Here is a 22,315-nt window from a genome sequence, read left to right on the forward strand (position 1 = left end):
TACTTCCTAGTTTCTCTGCTCTTCTTTTAATGTTCTATGGCGCACGACCCTGTAGTTGAAAGAAAGAACACTAGGGTATCAGACTGCTCAGCAAGAATGGGAGATGCCCCCATGTTCAGGGAGGATGCATTACATTTAATAAGTAGGAGGTGCACAGCTGGACAGTCCTTCCTATGTGTATTATAGGCTCTGTCCCATGGAGCTGCATTTTGACACTTGGATGGTCATGTGCTGATAACATTGAAGGCAGACCATTTAAACTGTTCTGTGTTCCTCTAAATAGCAGTAATTCTTTGAGCTGAAGCATCATTAAATATACATTAAAATTTATTTTTGCATTACAGCAGAGGTTGTCAACTGAGAGGTATATCAAACTTTGTAGAGAGCTGCTGCAAGCCTACTAACAGTAATTATAGTAAAAGTGAGGAGCTAAATTTGGCCTGGCTGCCTGTTGTGACCTGACGTGCAGGGTGGGAGGGGGGCAGGCTCCAAGTTAAACAATAAAAAAAACCTGCCAAGGTGAAGTGTGGTTCAGAAAGGTCAAGAATCCTGGCTTTAGAGAAAACTTGAAGTTTATTTTAATACCTAGTTATAGAACAGGAATTGTGCTGTTATATATGAGTGTATTAAACCTATTGCTAAATACTTTTTCCACAGGTTGCTGATGATGGTTATGGTGTGTCTTACATTCTTGTGGGTGAACACCTCATCCATTTCCATGTGTCCAGCAAATTCTCTTGTCCTGAGACAGTAAGTGTGAAGTAAAATTACAATTCTATTAACCTTTCCTACACAGCTCAGTACTGATTACATCTGCAGATTCATTTGTGAAATGTCCCTTGAGTCATATTTTTAAAAACATATCTGAATCTGTAGTATATGGCTTCTCTGTGGTTACTCCTGCTGACTTTTTTAGATCTGCTGTGAATCTGTTTTTCTCCACTTATATGTGCTGAATATCTTTATAAGCAATGGAAGCTGCCCCCATTCATGTTCATCCAGACTTTCATACACTATGCAAATATATGGCCTGATCTTTTTCTCTCACATACAGTGCCATGGGACTCATGTAAGATAGTCCTTATCCATCTAGTAAACACCACTGGTGGATTCTCACTAATACTGCACATCTTTATTCAGGCCTTCCACTAGTTGGAGGCATTGGAGCTTTAAGACAGTGCAGAATGAATGCCAGCTCTTTCTGAAAAAAAGTTATCTCCTAGCTTAACTATAGTATGTGAAGCTTGTCCAGTTATTGTGTTGATTTAATAAACATGTAGTATATTCTGAAGCTTTTAGTGAGGGTCATCCATTAGGACAGGGGTAGGCAACCTATGGCACGTGTGCCGAAGGCGGCACGCGAGCTGATTTTCAGTGGCACTCACACTGCCCAGGTCCTGGCCGCCGGTCCGAGGGGCTCTGCATTTTAATTTAATTTTAAATTAAGCTTCTTAAACATTTTAAAAACCTTATTTACTTTACATACACCAATAGTTTAGTTATATAGTATAGACTTATAGAAAGAGACCTTCTAAAAACATTAAAATGTATTACTGGCAGGCCAAACCTTAAATCAGAGTGAATAAATGGAGACTCGGCACCCCACTTCTGAAAGGTTGCCGAACCCTGCATTAGGATCAGGTGGAAATATACTATGATACAGGACAAGCCACAGTCATTCTTTTTTTTTACTGACAGGTTTCAGAGTAGCAGCCGTGTTAGTCTGTATCCGCAAAAAAAAAAAAAAAACAGGAGTACTTGTGGCACCTTAAAGACTAACAAATTTATTTTAGCATGAGCTTTCGTGAGCTAAAGCTCACTTCTTCGGATGCATAGAATGGAACACACAGACAGGAGATATTTATACATACAGAGAACATGAACACCTTTTCATGTTCTCTGTATGTATAAATATCTCCTGTCTGTGTGTTCCATTCTATGCATCCGAAGAAGTGAGCTTTAGCTCACGAAAGCTCATGCTAAAATAAATTTGTTAGTCTTTAAGGTGCCACAAGTACTCCTGTTGTTTTTTTTTTTACTGTGTTTCTATAAACCTGCTGAATTTTAGCCACATAGGTGATCTCATTGTCTTGTTGGGACTGATCTCATAGATAATTTAAGGTATCTTAACGATGCTTCCAGTGCTACTATTCCCTATTCATAAATGGATTAGGACATAAATTGTTGTCCTTGCATCATGCAAATTAATCCTTTAGTTGCCTCAGTTTTTTGCCTTAGTCATCAGTGAAATCAGAGTTCCACACCAAGCAGGAAGCACTTTTTATTAGTGACCTTGACTTCAATACTGTTTCTACATCCAGTGTGCACTGTGTTCAGTGTTATAACTGTTTGGTCCTATTTTTAATCTTAATTCCTTCTTTTCGTTATTGATCTTTAATTTACAAGAAGGAAAGCTGGTCTGGTTCAGACTTTATTATTAATAGACTAGAGCATTGTTGTACAATTATTTACTATAGTTTTCATAACCCTCTGGTGCCAGAAAGATAAGAGATCCTAACACAACCTCAAGTACAAAATGTATTTGTGACGGGTTACCCCCTCTCCTCCCCTCTCCCCCCGCCCCAGCTGTCACTTGATGTACTGGGGTACCAGTGAGCCTGCCTGCCTGTTCCAGCACCCTGGGCTCCCTTACGCTGTCCTCTTGAGCCAGGCCCTCAAGCCTACTCCAGCACACACACAAGTAGGAACACACCCAGCTGCAGAAAGCCAGACACTGAAATCAGCTCTGCATGGGAAGACTCAGCTAGCGAATTGTGCAGCAGTCGAGTGCACACCACTTTCTGGAGTGCAAACTCAAAATTGTATCGTCTTGCATTGCACAGAGGACTGTGCAGTGTAAGCTCATGAAAATTGCTTCCTCCCTCAATGTGGAGGAAGATATGCACAGCTTTTTGCCCCCTCCCCCAGTTTTGAAAACTGTTTTTAGAGAAAACAAAAACAAATTTATTAACTACAAAAGATATAAGGGATAGCAAACAGATCAAAGCAGGTTACTGAGCAAATAAAACAAACACGCAAACTAAGCTTAATACACTAAAAAAATTGGTTACAAACAGTAATTTCTCACCGTAAATGTTGTTTTAAGCAGATTGCAGAGATGCTTGATGGCCAGGGGCGGCTCTAGCCATTTCGCCGCCCCAAGCACGGTGGCACGCCGCGGGGGGCGCTCTGCCGGTCGCTGGTCCCGTGGCTCCGGTGGACCTCCCGCAGATGTGCCTGCGGATGCTCCACCGGAGCCGCGGGACCAGCCGACCCTCCGCAGGGATGCCTGTGGGAGGTCCACCGGAGCCGCCTGCCGCCCTCCCGGCGACCGGCAGAGCACCCCCCGGAGCGTGCCACCCCAAGCACGCGCTTGGCGTGCTGGGGCCTGAAGCTGCCCCTGTTGATGGCAAGTGTCTCTTGCTTGCAGATTAAAACTCCAGGTATTTCTTTCACAGGCCAGACACTTTCCCAACCTGGGCTCAGTCCCCCCTCCCCCTCCACTTTCTCTTTGTTTCTTAGGCCTTGTCTACATTGGCAAGTTTCTGCACAGTAAAGCAGTTTTCTGCAGTGTAACTCCTGAGGTGTAGACACTGCCAGGCCACTTAGTGCACAGATACTCCTCAGTTGCAGCGTTGCAAAAAAAACTACCTTGATGAGCGTCATAAGCCTTACAGCACAGAGGGACCAGTGCTGTATTGGCAGTGTAAACACATAACAGCGCAGAAAGTAATCAGTTGGCCTCCGGAAGTGTCCCATAATCCCTCAAGTGGCCGCTCTGCTCGTTGTTTTGAACTTGGCTGCCCTGGAGATATGCACCCCTCCCCTTTCAAAGCTCCATTTCTGACAGCCGTTGTGTGCTGATCTTTTCCAGAACGTAGAGCAAACCATTAATGTGGAATGCTCGTGCTGTTGAACACGGGGTGGGTGGGTGGGTGGGGGGGTGCATGTGTGTGTGTGCGCATGTGCTGTGCAGAAAGTCCAGGGAGGGAGGCTGGTCTGATGTCAGCGTTTCCCACTTCCCCTGGCTCAGGACTGGTTGCTTCCTGCCACTGTCTGAACTTCAAAGACAGCATGTTGACACACTCTGTCCCCCAGAACACACTGTCTGTCCTCCCACCCTACACACACAACCCCCCCCCACACACACACTCTCTCTCTCTCTTTGCCTGCCCCCCACTTCAGTTGAAAAGCAACTGGCAATGTACTAGGATGCCCATGGAACAATGTGATTGGGAAACCTGCATCATGTGATGCTGTGCCTGCCCCACAAGGCATTGCAAACCCTTCCCACAGCACCCTGCAGCCAGTTGCACAGTGGGATAGCTACCACAATGCACTACTCTCTTTGCCGTTGCAAGAGCTGCTAATGTGGATGCGCCCTACTGTCATAAGGAGCACAGTATGGACACGCAACAGCAGTTTAATTCCAGCACTTTAATAAAAGTGGTATAACTTGTTGCACAGAAACTTGCCAGTGTAGACATACCCTTAGATGTTTCCAGCAGTCATCCTGGGTGGGGATTCAGTGTAGAATTAACTTAAGTCACTCTCTGGCCTTAAGTAAGTTTTACATATAGCGGGAATCCTTTGTTTTCCAATGTGGTCTCTTCTCCCCACGCCCCTCTCTCCCCCAGTGGAAAAATACTGGATTCTATTATGGAGTCCAGTACCATGTGACTTTGATCACATGACCCTGCAGTGTCAAAGCAGCCATGAGTCAGAGGCCATTTGTAGCATCCCAGGAAGGTGGGAAATTAGCATCTTCAAAGACCTATTGTTTTTCCCATAATGGCCCATTCACACTGATTGCATTCTGTCTGGTGGGCGTTCCTCAGGTGCAAACACTTTTGTAGTACAGATGTATAGTCAATATTCCTAACTTTAGATACAAAAATCCTACATGCATACAAATAGGATAATCATATTCAGTAAATCATAACCTTTCCAATGGTATCTCACAAGACCTATCTTGCATAAAATACATCTTAGATATGCTATAATCATATTATAACAATATTTTTATAAAGAATATGGGGTGTAGTGTCACAAAATTGTCACCAGAGACTTCATGTTAAAAGATTTCTCCCAGGTCATCTACATTTCCTTATATTTTGATGTCATTTGAAAGTCAGTTCCTGCTGTCTTTTTTTTTTTTTTTAAACACATCACTCTTTGAAATAGTAAGCTGCAGAAGTCAGTGCTGTTCCTGAGGGAGAAAATTTTTCAATTTAACCTACCATAAAGACACATCTAATTTCAAACTAAAATACAGCTAAATTCCGTTTGCAGGGAAGTAAATGGATATGGAGGAGCATCCAGGCTGAGATAGCCCCCTTATATACTGCATTAAAATTATTCAGATTTTCACATTCTCCTGTTTCATTATGAATAGATGACTGCTTCATTCCATAAATTTCAAAATTACAAAAAATGAAAGGAGGAAATAGATAAGTTTGGTTGTAAGATAATGGTGGCAGTTCTTGCATTACAACTCTCTTCCTATGTCTTTTTATTCTCTTAGGATTCTCATCGTTTTGGAAAAAACATCAAGCAAGCAATGGTTGACATCATCGCTTTATTTGGCGTTGGTATGAACTCTACCAAGTGATTCCCTAATATCAATGCCAGTGTCCTACCATTGGGGTGAGAACTCTTCTGATCAATGAATGAAAGCAAGGTGTACTACGCAACGGTTAGAGGGGCATTTGGGTCATAATCATCCAGTGATCACCTGTGAATAAGGATTCAACACCTAGGCTGAGGTTCAAATGTCCTATCACTTTGCAATAGCTCAGAAGAGTTTTCTTCCCATAAGGGATAACTTTAGACATCCTGTGTGATTCTAGGGATAGTATAAGGCAACATCATGTGAAAGGCATGTGTACTGTAGCTACTGTAGGCCTGTCTCAATTTTGTGTATATTTAGTAACTTTTTACTTAAAATCTGGGTCTACTTGTATTTCATAAATGAGTGGATAAAATTTATTAAGTCAACCTCAATCATCAGAAAGTATTTGACTTCATACATACTGGTAGCAAAACATCAATTAGTATATCTGCTGCTTCTGTCTGAGAGTGACAAGGCTTGTGGGTATTCATCTAAGTTGTCACTTTTTAAAGGTATTTCTTTGCATTGAAAATATATCACAACGTGACATAACCTATGTAATGCACTAATTGAAAATATACTGTGCTTCTTGGAAATAAGTATATGCTGCAGTAGGTGGTAAAATAGTTGCATTACATAAGAGAATGGCAGGTATCACCTATTTTCCTCTGTTTTATAAGCATATAGTTTACCACATCTTAAATTTTATTACCATCCGAACATAACTGCATGTTGTATGAGCCAGTGCCTTAAAAATGAAAGGCCTCAAATACAGGGAAATCTTACACTTTAGTGATTTGATCACTAAATCAAACAGTTCAGTTTTAGGGGATTACTTCACATCTTGAGCACCGATTTTGGGAAAAGTTGGTGTTTTGCATTCCCTTCAGTAAAGTCATCCTTCGGTTCAATCTGATTTCCTTTATGCATGGAGTTTCACAGAATTTTTGATTATTGAAATGGTGGAGTCCATGAAATTTTGCAAGCATGACTTAACAGAAGTTGTATACATCCAGAATTACTTTGAAGTTATAATTGTCCTATCACCATTGTAGTCAAGAGGAGTTTTGCTTACTTAAGTACCACAGTTGGACACTATGAACCTGACCTGCATGTGCTGAGTACCAACAACTTCTACAACTTTCTGTGGAAAATGAGGTGCTCAACAGCTTTCAGGATCATAACCGACACTGACACTTTTGATATATAATGTGGCATATTGCCTTTTTTTTCTGTTTGAAAATCTGGCAATAATACATCTGAGTATCTTCAGTAGATTAAGGGGGAGGAAGGCCAGTATACCTATTCTGCATCTGATCTTTTCCCAGAGCTTTGCAGAATAAAAATGTCAACAATACCAAAGCTGTGTCCTATGCAGAGTAAAAAAGACACCACTACAGTAGTTTTGTGTTGTCTTATTGAATATAATATAATATTCATTCAAAGTAAGACCATCATGAATTCAACAGAGACAACAGTTCTGCTATGAAGTGGCCTGGAAACTTTTTTTTGTAGCAAAGTAAAAATAAAATCTTCACTGTGTGTTTGGTCTTTTTAAATGTCTAAAGTGCTTAACCAAATGAAGCGTCCTTTCCCTTTGGAATAAAACAAAGTTTTACATTTCAGCTTGTTTTCAACAATTCCAGATAGCAGCTGTAGAAAAAAGTGGAAGTGGAAAAAAGCCAATTTGGTCTTATTCAGTATCTGACTAAAATCAGTATTGCAGAATATTTTTCCATCTGAAGTGCTGTGTTGGCAACTTGCCCAAAACCTCATGCACAGCTCTAGTCCCCCAAGAGCTCTGGGGCTATTCTATCTTGCATCAGCAGTAATGGTCCTCCAGAGTTTTCATGAGAGCCAGGGACTGTCAGACTGCAGTGTGCTCTGACTATGCCCTCTCCTCTCCCAACAGGGCCAGGCAGAAGCATTTACATTGACATTAAACCACCCAAGGGTTTCCAATAAGACCAGGGAAATCCTCAGCTACCCAGTTAAGGTGGCCTTTTTGCATTGCTGGATGCAGGGGCTCTCTGTAAAATGGAGTAGGTTGCAGCCTCCTTCATCATTAGCAGGGAGGTGTGGCTCTTGGACACAACAGGGTTCCTATTCCTGCTCATTCTTGAGCCAACTGCCCAACCCACCTACTTGATGGTGATCGTAGAACTGGGTGGAAATTTTTCATTAGAAGTTTTAGCTGAAAACTTGGTTTTGAATAAAACAAAGATTTTTGTGGAAACTTTGTTTTTCTGAAAAACAAAACAAAACATGTCAGTCACTTGGTTTCCCCCTTTATTCTAGTAGAAAAAGGGGAGGAGGGAGTGGCAGTGTGGGGGTAAAACAAAACACAATTTCTCACACGTTTTTACTCCATTTCACCCTCTTTTCAACTGGAAAAGTGGGATTTTTTTATTAGGTTTGAAAAATGAAAGTGGCATATAGTCTTTTTTTTTTTTTTACCTCCCCCCATTTTTTCTCAGTGGGGAACAAGTAAAATGTGAGTGGTGGGGGGAGGAGTGAAAACAAGTGTTTCAAAATGTTTGACACAATGGGGAAGATTCTGGGTTGATATTAATTTGGAGGGAGGGAAAATCGACCAGCTCTAGTTAATACTGGCCCCCCTCTCCTCTCACTAGCCCCGCTCTCTCCTTAAAGGGGGAGAGCGGCGGCTACAGCCAGGGCTGGGACACGGGGCAGAAGCCCTTGCCCCCAGCCTGGGAGAGAGTCACCACGCGTCCTGGGGCCACAAGGTTCTGCACAGACTAGTCCCTTGCGCTGTTTGCGTCCTACAGGTTGACCCGCTCCGCGCGGGAAAACCTGGCACTGGGTGTTGGAGGCGCTTCAACCCCAACGGCGCGCGGGGTCCGCGCCGCTGAGGGGACACGCGCGCACACACACACACAGAGCCCGGTGCTGCTGCGACAGCTGGCGTTTTACTTCCACGGGTTCGCGCGCGCAGCCGCCTGGCGAAAGAGACGGAGGGCCGCGCGCGCGCGCGCCGGAGCACTTTCAAACCTAACGGCAGCAGCTGCGTTTGGTCTCGCGCCACGCCCGTGACCCGACCGTTGTAGCTGGCGCCTCGGGGAGGGGGGCATGGTGGTGGTGGTGGTGGTGGTGGTGCAGGGGCTTCCTAGCGCGAACACGGCCACGCTGAGCATCTGAAAGGGCGGGCGAGAGCGGGCCTGAAACTAACCGAGAGAGGGCTCTGGTGGACCTCGTGGGAGCGGGAAAGGTTGAGCCCGGGCGCTGCCCGGTAGAGGGCTCCGGCTCCTTCTGAGGGCTGAGAGGGAGAAGGGCTCCCAGGACCTGCGCTGGGCCTTTGCAGTGGGCAAGGGGGGAATCCATCTTTGCAGTTAGGAGAAGGCCCAGCTAGGACTTAGGCCAGTGCCCTGGTGCCCCTTCTCTCTCCCCCCCCCCCCCGGGGTGGGGGTGTGGTGGGCGTCTCTCCCCCCCCCCCACGGGGCGGGGTCCCTGTCTGTGAGCCCAGTGAATTGAGTGACACAGGGCTCAGGCAGGATGAGCGCCATAAACAGCAGCTTTGTCTGGGTGACACCTTCTCTGCCTCAGGGACCCTTGGTCTCCACCGAGCACGTCCTGCCTAAGTTCCATGGACACTACCATATCATAGGGATGAGGCGGCCATTCTTTGTGCTGCTGGTGTTTGTGAGCTGTGCCGTGGGAGGTAAGACGCTTAAGGGCTCCTAATATTGACATGGTAGCAAGCAGGTATAGTCACATATTGGATGACTGTAGCACAAGGCTTGTTCCTCTCAACCCAAGTGAACCTTGCAGACCTCTGGGAATAGAAAATCACTTGCTTGGCCTGTGTGATACCAGTCCTTCTCAGCATATGTGTCAGCAAAGTGTGTGGTTAATTATTGGAAATGGATCAGACCTAATTGCATTATGACATCATCAAACTTTTCACTTTGACTAGTTTCACCTTTTATCTCTAACCTTTTGCTCTCTCCCTGTCACCTTCACTGCCGCACAAGTTATATCATTGGGCTTCTCAGCTCCTTTTGTTACCTCTCTCTTCCTGCCTCAGCTTCCCTCTGCACTCTTCTTCCTCATCATTCTGTTCATCTCCTTCCCTTGTTGTGTCTCACTTGACTTCCACAAGCTCCACTTTTCTTTCTTTTGTTATTTCTCTGGTCACATCCCCTCATCAATCATCCATTTCTAGCCCCCCTGGCAAAAAAAAAAAATCGATCATACATTTTTATATAACAAAGAGGTTCCAAAAACAGCAGGAATCAAGCCACTAATTGGAACCTGAATCTGGAACCAAATGCAGTTCTGCTTGAGCTATGTTAACCTCTTCAGTTATTGTTTCTCTGTTGCCTTTTCATTAAAGTGGTTTTCCTAATTGCTATGACCTACCTGAGACATGGTTGCAAGCTAGCAGCCTTGTCAGTGGAGAAACAATAGTGCAGTTATCCTGAGAAAGTAGCATTATACCAGAATTTACTCCAAAGTGTAATTCAGAATTCCAGAGGGCATAGTCTGTCCATCATGCTGCCTAATGTGTAATCATCATAAAGAGAGAAAATAGCCCAAATTAGATATAAAATGAGCTCTGCATATTTAGTTGAAAAGAACTAAACCATACAGAAGAACTTGGTTCCAGTATAATTGCAGATAAAGAAAGAAAAAAGCTCATGAGAAAGGAGGCACCATCATATAATGGCTTAGGAACTACATCACAAGATTTTTAAAGATCTCAGAAACAGAATGTACTCTGGACACTTTGGGTACACTCTCCCAGATCTCCTGCTACTTCATGGTCAGTGCAGTCCTCCGTATCATCATTTTAAATCTGCAAGTTTACTTACCTTTACAAAGCACTAGAAGCTGAATGTTTCAAGCTTCTGCTGATGAGGTATTGAATAGAAAGGTACTCCATGCTGTGGTATTTTCCTTTTCTTTAAACTTTTTCTCCTTGAATTCTGGCTTTCCTTATTTTTTACGCAGCTTTTCTGTTGACTGTTTTCCACCTTTACAGGACCAACAGTCTTAGTGATATGAGGAAGAGAGAAAATTAAGTTCTTAGCTGTCCATTTCTTTTGTCTGAGGTATAGGGTTTGCTGATCTAACCCATCATTGCTTCAAGGTTACAGAGGTCTTACCATGGAAGAGAGTAAAGGAGTAGACCCAAACTGGCAGAGAAAAGTTTTGAATGTCAGTGAAGCAAGACTTGCTCTCCAGCCCCCTGCTCTGGGATGGGCAAAGGCCAGGGTCTGTATTTTTCAGCAGCAATGGATGCAGATCCCTAAGACCACTGACTGCAGGGCAGGGGCGGCTCTACGAATTCCGCTGCCCCAAGCAGGGCGGCGCGCCACACAGAGGGGCCGCTGGTCCCGCGCCTACGGTGGAGCTTCCGCAGGCGTGCCTGCGGGAGGTCCACCCGAGCCGCGGGACCAGCGAACCGACCGCAGTCATGCCTGTGGCAGGTCCGGTTGCCCCGTGGCTCCGTTGGACCTCCCGCAGGCATGACTGCGGAAGGTCCGCCGGAGCTGCCTGCCGCCCTGCCCTTAAAATGCCACCCCACACGCGTGCTTGGCGCGCTGGGGTCTGGAGCCGGCCCTGCTGCAGGGCCAGCCTTAGGACAAATGGCACTCTGGGCAAACTTGTATTTGGTGTGCCTGGTGCTCGTGGGATCCCCTATTGCCCCTGGGTTCCCCTCCATCACTCCAGCCCCCATCAGCTCCTTGGGCTCCCTTTTCCCCACAGTGCCCACAGGAAGGACTGCAGAGGGAGGAGTTTCTGAGCCCTGGGAGTTCCCTTAGCCATACACTCCTGACCACTCTTCCTGTGTCCTGGGAGTTCCCTTAGCCATACACTCCTGACCACTCTTCCTGAGCCCTGGGAGTTCTACTGCGCTATACGCGAACCTGTGTTATATCGGGTCACGTTATAGCGGGGTAGAGGTGTACTCAGATGCTACAGTACAAAGCTATTTGGAATTTGGTAACATGTAACTGTGGCAAATGTTTTTGGGGAGGTGCTAATATGATTCTGTTGGTTAGATTTTTTGCTGGTGTATTTTCACTGGTGTATTTTCAACTAGACTTGATATTGAAAATAGGAAAAAGAAGCAAGTAATTGGTTTTATTGCACAATTAAATGCTGAATAACACTATCCTAGTTAACTGAAACACTTCTTCAGAAATTGCCTTTGCAGATCCCCATTATGGGATTTGCCTTCACTATATACCTTCCCTAAAGTGAATTCACACGTTGGATTATTTTGCTGTTTATTCAAAACCCCATTTGGTTAAACACTTTCAGATGTCCATAAAACATTTTGGTGTTGTATTGAGGTAATCAGTTCGAGGCATAGAAAATAGAAGGGGGAAGGAAGAAAATATAAAATATCATTGGCAGATATAGTGAATGCTTTTTGTTATGCTTGTCTCACTTTGCACATTTGAGCCAAAGGGAAATACCAATTCTGATTAGTGCTTACCAGTCAGACCAAGACCTTGAACTAGGAACATACATGCAGTTGTGCACTGGATATGAAAATAAGTACAGGTTGAACATTGAGTTTATGCATGTTAAATGTAAATTCTCACAACTCTTATATTAGCCTGTTTTCAAACCTAAAATCAAGTAGCAGGTACAGGAGAATTTCAGGTCAGATCTGCTGGGCTGCTTCTGAGCAGAGATGCATGTTTTAAAATTATATACAATGATATTGTTTCTATGTATAATAATCTCTTTTTATTTCCAGCTCTGTTGAGAACCATTCTGAAGAAATCACACATTCCTATTGCTGTAATTCTTTCTTTGATTGGAGTTCTCCTTGGAGTAGTGGGCTACTTTGTAAAGGAGGTACTGTATATTTAGTAACTATAACCGTTATTAATGTGGGCCATAAGGCAACACATGGGTTTTTTGTTTGTTTTGTGTTTTTTTTCACCCCACAGGGTTATAAATGGAGAGAGAGTTTAATTTAGTGCAGGGGTTCCCAAACGGTGGACCATAGAACACTATCCTATATGGCTATCCTTGTTTCCAGATACTAAACAACATTCAGAGGCAGCTAAAAATACATACCTAATACTAGTTTTCCATACAAGATATTTCTGCAGCTGGCACAGGGATGCTATGAGATTGTCAATGAGAGGGGAGTAGACCTTATAATTGTGAATGGGATGGGTTTGCAAGAACGCTCTTTCTATTAAGAAGTAGTTCATGCTATCAAAATATTTGAGAACTGTTGGTCTGGAGGTTAAAGTTCCAATCTAGGCTTAGAGATCTGGCTTTCGCCCACAATTGTCCCAATTTCCTCATTTGTGGAATAAGGATAATAGTTACTTAATTCATAGGGTCTTCTATAGTATACTGAATATTTATAAATCATTTTGAGATACTCAGATGGTAGGCACTGTAATTGCAAAGTATAGTTTCTGGACTGCCTGTTGTGGAAAAAATCATTTTGGTAAAACCTCACTTTTCATTACTGCACATAAACAATAGATTATGTGCTTACTGTTACACATTTGGGGCCTATTCATAAATAGTTTACTGAAGAAATGTTAGTGGAATAAAGTGACGAGAGTGTAATTGTTTCTTATCTCACAGCCTGAAAACTGAAGTAAAACAGGAATAAGTCTTTAAATGTGTATAGATATAGTGTGTCCTTCTGTTTAGTAAAAAGAAACACCAAATGTAGTTTAAAGGCTATATTTAGTTGCAAAGCAACATATTTTAATCATTAGCAGCTAATGAGAATTATCCTTTCTTTAGGAAAATAACTAAAAAGTACAAATGCAGAAGAAGATTAAAATCAATGATTAAATCAAGGTTTCCTGCTTGCTGATTTACATTGTGATTAAAATTGATGATTTAAATCATTTCACTCTGCCACAGAGCAAATTAGTGGTAGAGATGGGTTTTATTACCCAACCATTGCTCAGTCTTAAATTTGTTTAGTCCACAGTAACACACTAAACTATTACTGCATCTCTGCATATGCATCAACAGTTATTCCCATTTTGTGACTGTGCATTTGATTTTTTTCTTTCTTTGCACTTATCTTTATTGAATTTTATCTTGATAAGCATACTCTCCACTCCATTATCCAGGTCATTAATGAAAATACTGAATAGTACCAAACCAAAGCCTGACCTCTGTTGGACCTAGGGTGACTAGATGTTCTGATTTTATAGCGACAGTCCTGATTTTGGGGTCTTTTTCTTATATAGGCTCCTATTACCCCCCCACCCCCATCCCGATTTTTCACATTTGCTGTCTGGTCACCCTAGCGGCATGTGGAGTCCCTAAGATAAAATCCACCCTCCCTTGTAAACAAGGGCTCACTCAGCTGAAGGGAACTCACCTAGCTCAGTAAAAGACTCTGTTTAACAATGTGATTAAAACTTTGATTAATTGTGATTAATTATTTTAATCACTTGACAGCCCTAGTATTTACTTTTCCTGTTTCTAACAAATGGGAGCACATAAGGTGGAGGAGAGAGAGAATAGAAAAGGTGGGGGAAATGCAGCTTTTTTTTTTTTTTTTATTCTGGGTGGCTCGTCAGTTATGAATGGATGCTTTGGCTGGCAGGTCAACTGTTGCTTGGACTCTGGTTTACATTCTGTTCAGGGATGTCATCTGCTTGGGTCGTTTCTCCTTAGGGCATGATTGTAGTCATTTCACTATGCTGATGCAGTGCAGCTGATTCCAGGATTTGATGGAAGGCAGAGAGAATGAGATATGGGATAGGAGTAAGTAAGTGGTGAGAGAAGCAGAAGGTAATACAAGGAAGAGAGGCAGAACAGGATCTTATGTGCTTCCATGATGCTAGCAATTAGGTATCCCCACTGATGGGTTGAGGACTGGATGTCATCTGCTTGGGTCTTTTCTCCTTAGGGCATGATTGTAGTCATTTCACTATGCTGATGCAGTGCAGCTGATTTCAGGATTTGATTTTCAGGACTCACAAGTGAAGAACAAAGTTCTTTGAGCAAGACCTAATGGCCTTCATCTCAGGAAGAAAGTCTTTCAGTCTGGTCTGCTTCTTTTTCTTGGTGGTCAGGGAAGATGAGATGAGTTGAGATGATGAGCTGGCTTGTGCAAGGACACGGGATGATATATATATATATTTTTTTCTTCAAAATCTCTTTTTAAGAACACCCAGAAAGAAAAAAGTGGGCTGAATAGTCCCCTCTCATTATTTTGTCCACCAGTTAGGCCTAATATCCAACACACCAATTTTGTTTGATTAATTTCTGGTTCTCCATCTTCTGTTTTTAACATACATTATTTCTCTATAGTCCTTGAATTATATCGATATGACCTTTTTTTTTTGTTTGGACTAATTTAGTCTCTGTCTGGTTCTCCTGCACCTGTTTATAGCATTCATTAGTAATTTGACTTATTTCCCATCAGCATTTGTTGTTATAGGTTATTGTGGCATCTTACGAACTTTCACATACCTTTTATGTTTGAGCTCACAATTGGGGTAAACTTGTAAACCCAGTTATCACAGCAGAGATTTCTCTCAGCAGTCTATTAATTTGAGGTCTCTGGAATCACCAAGACTCTCACTTGGCCGTATATTTAGCTCTCAAGTAATTTCTCCCACAAGTATAGAACACAGTAGAGCAAGTTGCTACAAATGATAGGTCAGCAAAGTTTTATGTGCGCAAAGGGGGAGGACTTGTTCATAACAACTTTGCAAAAAGTCTGTATAGCTACGAGTTTGGTGTATTTTAGAGTCCACCCGATTGACCTACATGGTAGTGAGAATTCACAATGAGATCATCGGTCATCTGAGCAGGGATTCTACTCAGATGCACAAGTGGTCACTAAAGGATTCACTGCTTAGGACATTTTCAACCTTTGGGATTTTCTGAACATAGATCCTTTCACAACAAGATTCAACACCATGTGCCCACTTCTGTTCAAGAGCAGTCTCAGACATTTAGTTGATGACAGATGTGTTCTTTCTCAGTTGGAGGATTGATCTAATGTATTCTTTTCCCTCTTTCCCATTAATATTAAATGTGGTGGCAAAGATAAGGCTGGACTCAGCCACAATGATACTAGTTGACTTGGTAGGGGAGAAACAGCAATGGTACATTCTGATGGGATCCCTGGAGTACAACTGGAACTGTGGGACCACTGTGCCCCCTTAACTCTGAAAGCTATGTTGGTGACAAGCAGCCAACCCCTTCCAGGCGCTGTGATCACTCAGCCATCAGCACGTGGAGACTCACACCCTGCAAAATTGCATGAATGCTCTCTAAGTCACTCATGAATCATACAGAGAGAAGAACCAACCAGTTCCACCCAAGCCTTGCACCCCAGAAATATACCCCCTTGGACAGTCCAAGCTCATTAATTAGTTTGTCGCTTCCTCAAAGGAAAGTGGACATGTACCAGTCTTTGTAATCAGAGCCGAGATTTCCTGAGCACCTCAACCAAAAACACAGTTTTAAATAAAATATAAAATGGATTTATTAACGAAAGAAAGATAGATTTTAAGTGATTAGAAGTAGCAGGCATAGAGATCAAAGTAGGTTACAAAGGAAATAAAAATAAATTCACAGTCTAAATTCCACAGACTAAGCTAGATTGGAATCAAGCAGTCTTTCCCCCTAAGAGATGTTATAGGCAGCTCACAGTTCTTAATACACAGGCTGGATTCCCTTCCCAGCTTGGGACTAGTTCAAGGGGGAGGAGAGAGGCCAAGTGATGATGTCACTGTTGCTCTTTTATACTTTCTTCCAGCTGCTAGAAGAATTTTTGTTGTGACGGCGGGATTAGGCTACCCTCATTGTGTACGTGCCCTCTTTGAGGAGTCTCTGGGATAGTGGATTCTTCTTGATTGGCCATCAATGCCTGTCTGGCCAGTGATAGTTGCTCCTTTGTCGTTGCTGAAAAGACCAGCTGTGGGCATCTTCCAACCTCACAACATATTTCAGTAACACATATAGCAATACTTCATATACAATGATAGTACATACAGTTCAACAGTATATTAAGGTTCAACAGATCAAGACTTTTAAAATAATACCTCGCAAGGCATGCATTGTACAAAACATATCATGATCATATGACAGTATTGAATATAGGGGTTCCAGAGTTCCTATTTTGAGGTACAGAGTGTCACATATATGGACTTATTTTTCTTATGCAAAGGAAATTACAGCTTCTACCATTAACACTGGATGTGCTGTTCCAGCAGCAAGGGAGTCTTTTATCCAGATCCTCAACTGTTACATCTAGCAGCTTGGGGAATAGGACTTTAACAGATTTAGAGAAATCTTGCTCCTTAGATGTGCAATGTGTTTCAATTCAAGAACAGTCAACTAGAAAATGTTATGATTTGATATAGAAAAGATTTGTTGTATAATTGCTTGATTTAAAAATTGGGTTTATTTAGTCTTAAGAAGAGAAGACTGAGAGGGGACATAAGAGTTTTCAAGTACATAAAAGGTTGTTACTAGGAGGAGGGAGAAAAATTATTCATCTTAACCTCAGGATAGGACAAGAAGCAATAGGCTTAAATTGCAGTAAGGGTGTTTTAGGTTGGACATTAGGAAAAACATCCTAACTGTCAGGGTGGTTAAACACTGGAATAAATTTCACAGAGAGGTTATGTAATCTCCATAATTGGAGATTTTTAAGAGCAGGTTAGAGAAACATCTGTCAGGGATGGTCTAGATCAGCAGTTCTCAACCAGGGGTCTGGGCCGCCCTGGGGGGCCACAGGCAGGTTTCAGGGAGTCCACCAAGCAGGGCCAGTGTTAGACTCATTGGAGCCCAGGGCAGAAAGCTGAAGCCCTGAGTTCTGCCACCTGGGTTTGAAGTTGAAGCCTGAGCAACTTAGCTCTGTGGGGCCTGCTGTGGCATGGGGCCCCAGGAAGTTGCCCTGCTTGCTACCCCCTAATGCCAGTCCTGTCTTTTATATGTAGAAAACCAGTGGTGGTGGCACATGTGGACCATGGAGTTTTTATAGCATAGTGTGGGGGCATAGAAAGAAAAAGGTTGTGAACCCCTGTTCTAGATAATACTTAGTCCTGCCATGAGTGCAGGGGACTGGACTAGATGACCTTTCGAGGTCCCCTCCATTCCTACGATTCCACAGTTCTATGATAAGGATATTAATCTTGCGTCAGCTCCTATTCAGTGTATTTTAGAATATTTATTTAACTTTAAAAATGTGTTTATTGCCTCACTTAAAGTACATTTAGCAGCAATAGTAGCTTATCATACATCTACTGATAGTAAATCTATCTTTTCACGTGACTCTTAAAAAGATTTTGAAGGGTTTATTAAACTTGTATCTGCCAGTAAAAAATCCAGTTCTTCCATGGGATTTAAACTTGGTATTAACAAAACTTATGTTTCCACCATTTGAACTCTGTCAGGGTGTTCTTTATTTAATCTTTAAATTAAAACAGCTTTTATAATAGCAGTCACATCTGTTAGAAGAATTTGTGAACTGCATGCATTGATTCTTGACCCTTCCTACACTGTTACTCAAAGTCAAAATTGTACTTAGACATCAGCCCATATTTTTTCCTGAAGTAATTTTGGACTATCATGTTAATCTATTCATTTACTGGTCTTCTTTCCTAGACCTCATGCTCATAAGAGGAGTCTAGATTACATTGTTTAGATGCCAAGAGAGTTTTGTCATATTATGTGAATAGGACTGAGGAGTTGTAGGCTTCTCCCAAATTATTCATTTCCTATGCTGGAAATTTTAAAGGTCAAGCTATCACTACATAATCCTTGTCTAGATGGGTTAGGCAGTATATAGAGGAGAGTTATAAGATCTCTTCTGTTTCTCCTCCTGGGGGTCTTAGAACTCACTGCATACGAGCAATAGCTACCCCTGTTATATGTACTAGATGTGTTCCCCTTACTGAAATTGCAAAGCCACCACTTGGCGTTCTAGTCACTCTTTAACTTAACGTTATGCTTTAGATTTTGTAGCTAGATCTGAGGCTCAGTTTGGCAGAGTGGTGCTTCAATCTTTAATTAGGAGGACCCTGTGTCCCTCTACCTTTTTATTTACTGCTTGCCAAATGATCCCAAGAATAGAAATATGCAGAGGACATTTGAAGGAGAAATGAAAGTTACTTACATGTAGGTGGAGTTATTTGAAATAAACTCTGCATATTCATATTCCCAGTCTGCCTTCCCCTTTTCTGCTGAGTTCTAATCAATTTTATACTCTATGTTAACAGTGGCAGGAACTGAGGTGGCACCATGCCCCCTTTTATAGCCTCCCCCTCAGAATGTGCTTGAATGATGAGGGAAGGAGTAGGAGGGGTGCATGTGTGCTCTAATGGATACTGTATCAGCAGGTTCCACCATCCAGTCTGCACTGGTTGGTGCATCCCAAGAATGTGAATATGCAGAGTCCATCTCAAAGAACTCTAGTTACAGGTAAGTAACCTTCATTTATTTCTGTATATAAAACTTCAGTGTTTTCTCCCCAGGTGTCTTTCATACTAGGTTCCTAGGTTTAGAGGGAAAGGCCTTCTGTGAAAGAGTTGTGCAAGGCTGTCATCTGGCAGTCTACGTATATTTGTTACAAGGCACTACTGACTTTTACTGTGAGCTTCATAGATGCTTGGCCTTAGATGGGTGCTGAGCATTGTCATTTTGTAATGGCCTTTTTCTCCCCAGCTGGGGAACCTGTGTGCACTGTTACTTGGAACCCATTGGTCCAAATTGTTAAAAGAGGCGGTGCAGTTTGGTGAGAGGAGAATGACAAATATTTAGAAGTCGATGATTGATCATATTGTCTTGACAGTTTGAACAGCAAAGGGAAATCAGTTGGTCCAGAATGATGATTACTTAATATCCTTGCAGATTTACAGATAGGAAAAAACCTTTTAATTCCCCCCCCCCAATTCCATAATATATATGTATTTCCCAGAAATCACTTAATAAATGTACTTTACTTTCTTTTGTATTGTCAGTTTCGCGTTTTGACAGAATACGTTGCAGAAATTGATCCGATCCTGTTTCTTCATATGTTCACACCTGTTATAATATTTACTGCCGCTTTTGAAATGGATTTTTATATATTTCGGAAATCATTTTGGCAGGTAAGATGTGATTTCAGAAACTTCCTATTAGAGTTCATTATATGGAAAAGATAAGAGGTAATTGTGTCCTTGTTTTTCTTTGTGGCTGTAAAGTGGTTGCAATGGTTTGGTATAAATTATAAAAAGAAAAGGAAAAGCTTAATTGGAGCAATAGTACTTTAGAAACCTTTTTACTTTTTTAAATGTAGCGCCATCTCATCTGTGAGTTGGGAGTTTGCCTCTCTCAACCTGGAGTGAAGAAGAGAGAGGTCTTGGGGAGAGAGAACTGGGGTAGGTCATAGCCCTCAATTTCTCTGTCTTTCCAGTGCTGATCTTAAGGTCTGTGGGGGAGGGTATTAGAAAAGGTCTGCTCAACAGAGAGCTTAGAGGCAACTTCAGTGTAAAAGACCCAGTATACTCCTCAGGAGACTTCTGCAGCCTTGTTTTCTCCTTCACCACCCTGTCAGATGTCCATTCAATCTCTTCAGGAAAGAGAGTTGTCCCATGGTTACCCAGGCTGCCACAAATTTTTCTGGAGTGAGTGCTCCTTTCAGCACATCCAGCTAATTCTACTATCTTTGAGCATGAAGAGTTTCTTCTTTAGCATGCCCCCATCCCTCAACATCCAGAATTGTTCCTCAATCTTGAGAGGGGGCACAGGTGCTCCTTTCTATGCTGCAGTTCCAGTATTCCTTCGACAGCTGTTACCAGTTAAACCAGTTGTTTAAAAGATGCTGATTTGGCTGGCACTGCCTGCTGCTGATAAATAAAACTAGCTGAACAGGGAGAAAGGCTTCTACCTATGAAAAAACATAAATGGATGAGGATTAGTTGGTTGCACCTAAATATATAAAAATAATAAACAACATAGATGGCTCAGAAAGTAATACCTGTAGTTAAGGTTGCATGCATTTTCCGTTATAAGGTTTTGTTTCAGTTGCTTATAACTTTGACAAACTTAAACTGTTTGGGATGAAAATTTCCATGCTAGAGGTCTGTATGAATCAAAACGTGTCTGGCAAGTTTCAGCTAAAATGATAAAGCTGTTTCCAAGAACAAGGTTATGGAAAAACACGTTTTGCCCATGTAAAAGAATAATTCTTACAACTCTTTCATTGAAAAAACATAGCACCTCTGCTGTGGAACAAGATACTTTAAATTTGTCATTGGGGCAGGGTTGCTCTGGTGTCAGAGTTGTGCCTTTTACTTTGTCTGTGAAAATTTGCCCAAATTGGGCACGTGCTCAGTGGAGTCTAATAAGAGTTTGACATCTAAATTCTCCAAAGAGTCAGTCTGCACTGAGCATGCTCTATCCCCTTGCAACTCCTATATGCTGACCGGATTGTGCATGCACTATCTCAGGGTTGGAAAGGACTAGCAGGACTTTCCCTGCAACTGCTTCTCTTGGCTGCTGGATGCTGCTTGGCATTGGGTATGTGGACAGAGAGCAGGCAGACTGTCTTTCCTGTGCTCTCAGTGCTCCTGGTGCTGGCACCTAGTCAGTGAGGAGGAGGAAACAGACAGACTTGAATGCAAAAGGATCAGGAGTGTGGGTGGAAGGGGTGAGATATGCAGGGCAGAGACACACAGGAGCTCAGGGGTGGATTTAGGAGCATGGGGGGAGGGGAATAGCAGCAGGACAGTAAGGGGAGATATGAACAAGTGATAAGGGAAAGAGATGCGGTGGAGGAGAGGGGAAAAAGCAAAGGATAAGGATGATAGGAGCAATGAGTGGGGACGGAGGCAGCAGTTAAACTGGGGGGAAATGGACCATGCCAGAGAGGAGCAGGAACTGAGGTGGTGGGGATAGGGCAGAAAGGGCCAGGGAAAGGCTTGTGGGGGACAGGGGCAGAAGAGTCTGTAACCACTAGTTACTACATTCCCTGACATAATTTAGATTTTAACATATTATTCTTGAGTCTCAACATTCCTTTGCTTTCTAGTAAATAGTTGTGAAACCTTTTGGGTCAAGTGTGTCTCCATCCCCCTCTAGTGGCAGGTTCACATGGAAAAGTCTTATACTAATACCAGTTACTACAATAACTCAAGTGACAGAGGACTATGCTGTGGCTCTAGAGATCAACCCAATCCTGCTGAAGACCGTATTTGGGATTGTTATGGTTCCACAGAATGGAATTTTTGTTCTTTTCAGTTTTATGGGTTTTTAAAAAGGAAATTGCATCCAAAATTTTAAAAGAATATTAAGATTGCAAAGTTCAGTATGCAAAGTTAGGAAATGATTGAATTAAGTGTGGTCATGCAACCTTAATTGGCCCTCTTGTTTATGCATTAGTACAGTCTTTAGTTACATGATCTCACAGTATATTTTCTTCAGGATCCCTACCCCATTTAGTGCACCTGATGGGCTGTGCTTTGGGAACTCATTCAGGATGTTAGGTGAATGAAGATCTTGTGTATAGGATTCCTGCCTCATTTGTTGCAGAGGTTGGAAAGTGTGATGAATGAGGAAGGGAACTGCAGGAAGAGAAGGGATTGCCTCATGGTTAAGACAGTTGAATGTCACACTGGAGAACTGGACTCTGTCCCTGCTTATGCCCCAGAGCTTCTTTGTGATACAGGGCAAATCACTTAAACCAAAACTTTCATAGATGTCCATGGTGTATTCATCATTTTCTGAGTACCCAGC

At 42.5% G+C, this 22,315-nt stretch overlaps 3 protein-coding genes across 3 annotated transcripts in view; 2 read left to right on the top strand and 1 right to left on the bottom strand.

The window, feature by feature from the left end:
• LOC123370219 (carnitine O-palmitoyltransferase 1, liver isoform-like) overlaps window positions 1-7,236 on the top strand; it is a 49,119-nt gene extending 41,883 nt beyond the window's left edge. The window contains exons 13-14 of the mRNA XM_045016558.1: window positions 658-750; window positions 5,525-7,236. Of these exons, the coding sequence (XP_044872493.1) occupies window positions 658-750; window positions 5,525-5,611 (180 nt within the window). The 3' untranslated portion in view covers window positions 5,612-7,236. The remainder of the gene's footprint in view (window positions 1-657; window positions 751-5,524) is intronic.
• Window positions 1-22,315, bottom strand: part of LOC123370220 (glycine N-acyltransferase-like protein 3) — a 327,798-nt gene that overhangs the window by 56,655 nt on the left and 248,828 nt on the right. The window lies entirely within an intron of this gene.
• LOC123370218 (sodium/hydrogen exchanger 10-like) overlaps window positions 8,718-22,315 on the top strand; it is a 236,024-nt gene continuing 222,426 nt past the window's right edge. The window contains exons 1-4 of the mRNA XM_045016557.1: window positions 8,718-9,014; window positions 9,055-9,290; window positions 12,345-12,445; window positions 19,561-19,689. Of these exons, the coding sequence (XP_044872492.1) occupies window positions 9,125-9,290; window positions 12,345-12,445; window positions 19,561-19,689 (396 nt within the window). The 5' untranslated portion in view covers window positions 8,718-9,014; window positions 9,055-9,124. The remainder of the gene's footprint in view (window positions 9,015-9,054; window positions 9,291-12,344; window positions 12,446-19,560; window positions 19,690-22,315) is intronic.

This window comes from Mauremys mutica, chromosome 4, assembly GCF_020497125.1.
Source record: "Mauremys mutica isolate MM-2020 ecotype Southern chromosome 4, ASM2049712v1, whole genome shotgun sequence".
NCBI classification, from domain to species: domain Eukaryota; kingdom Metazoa; phylum Chordata; order Testudines; family Geoemydidae; genus Mauremys; species Mauremys mutica.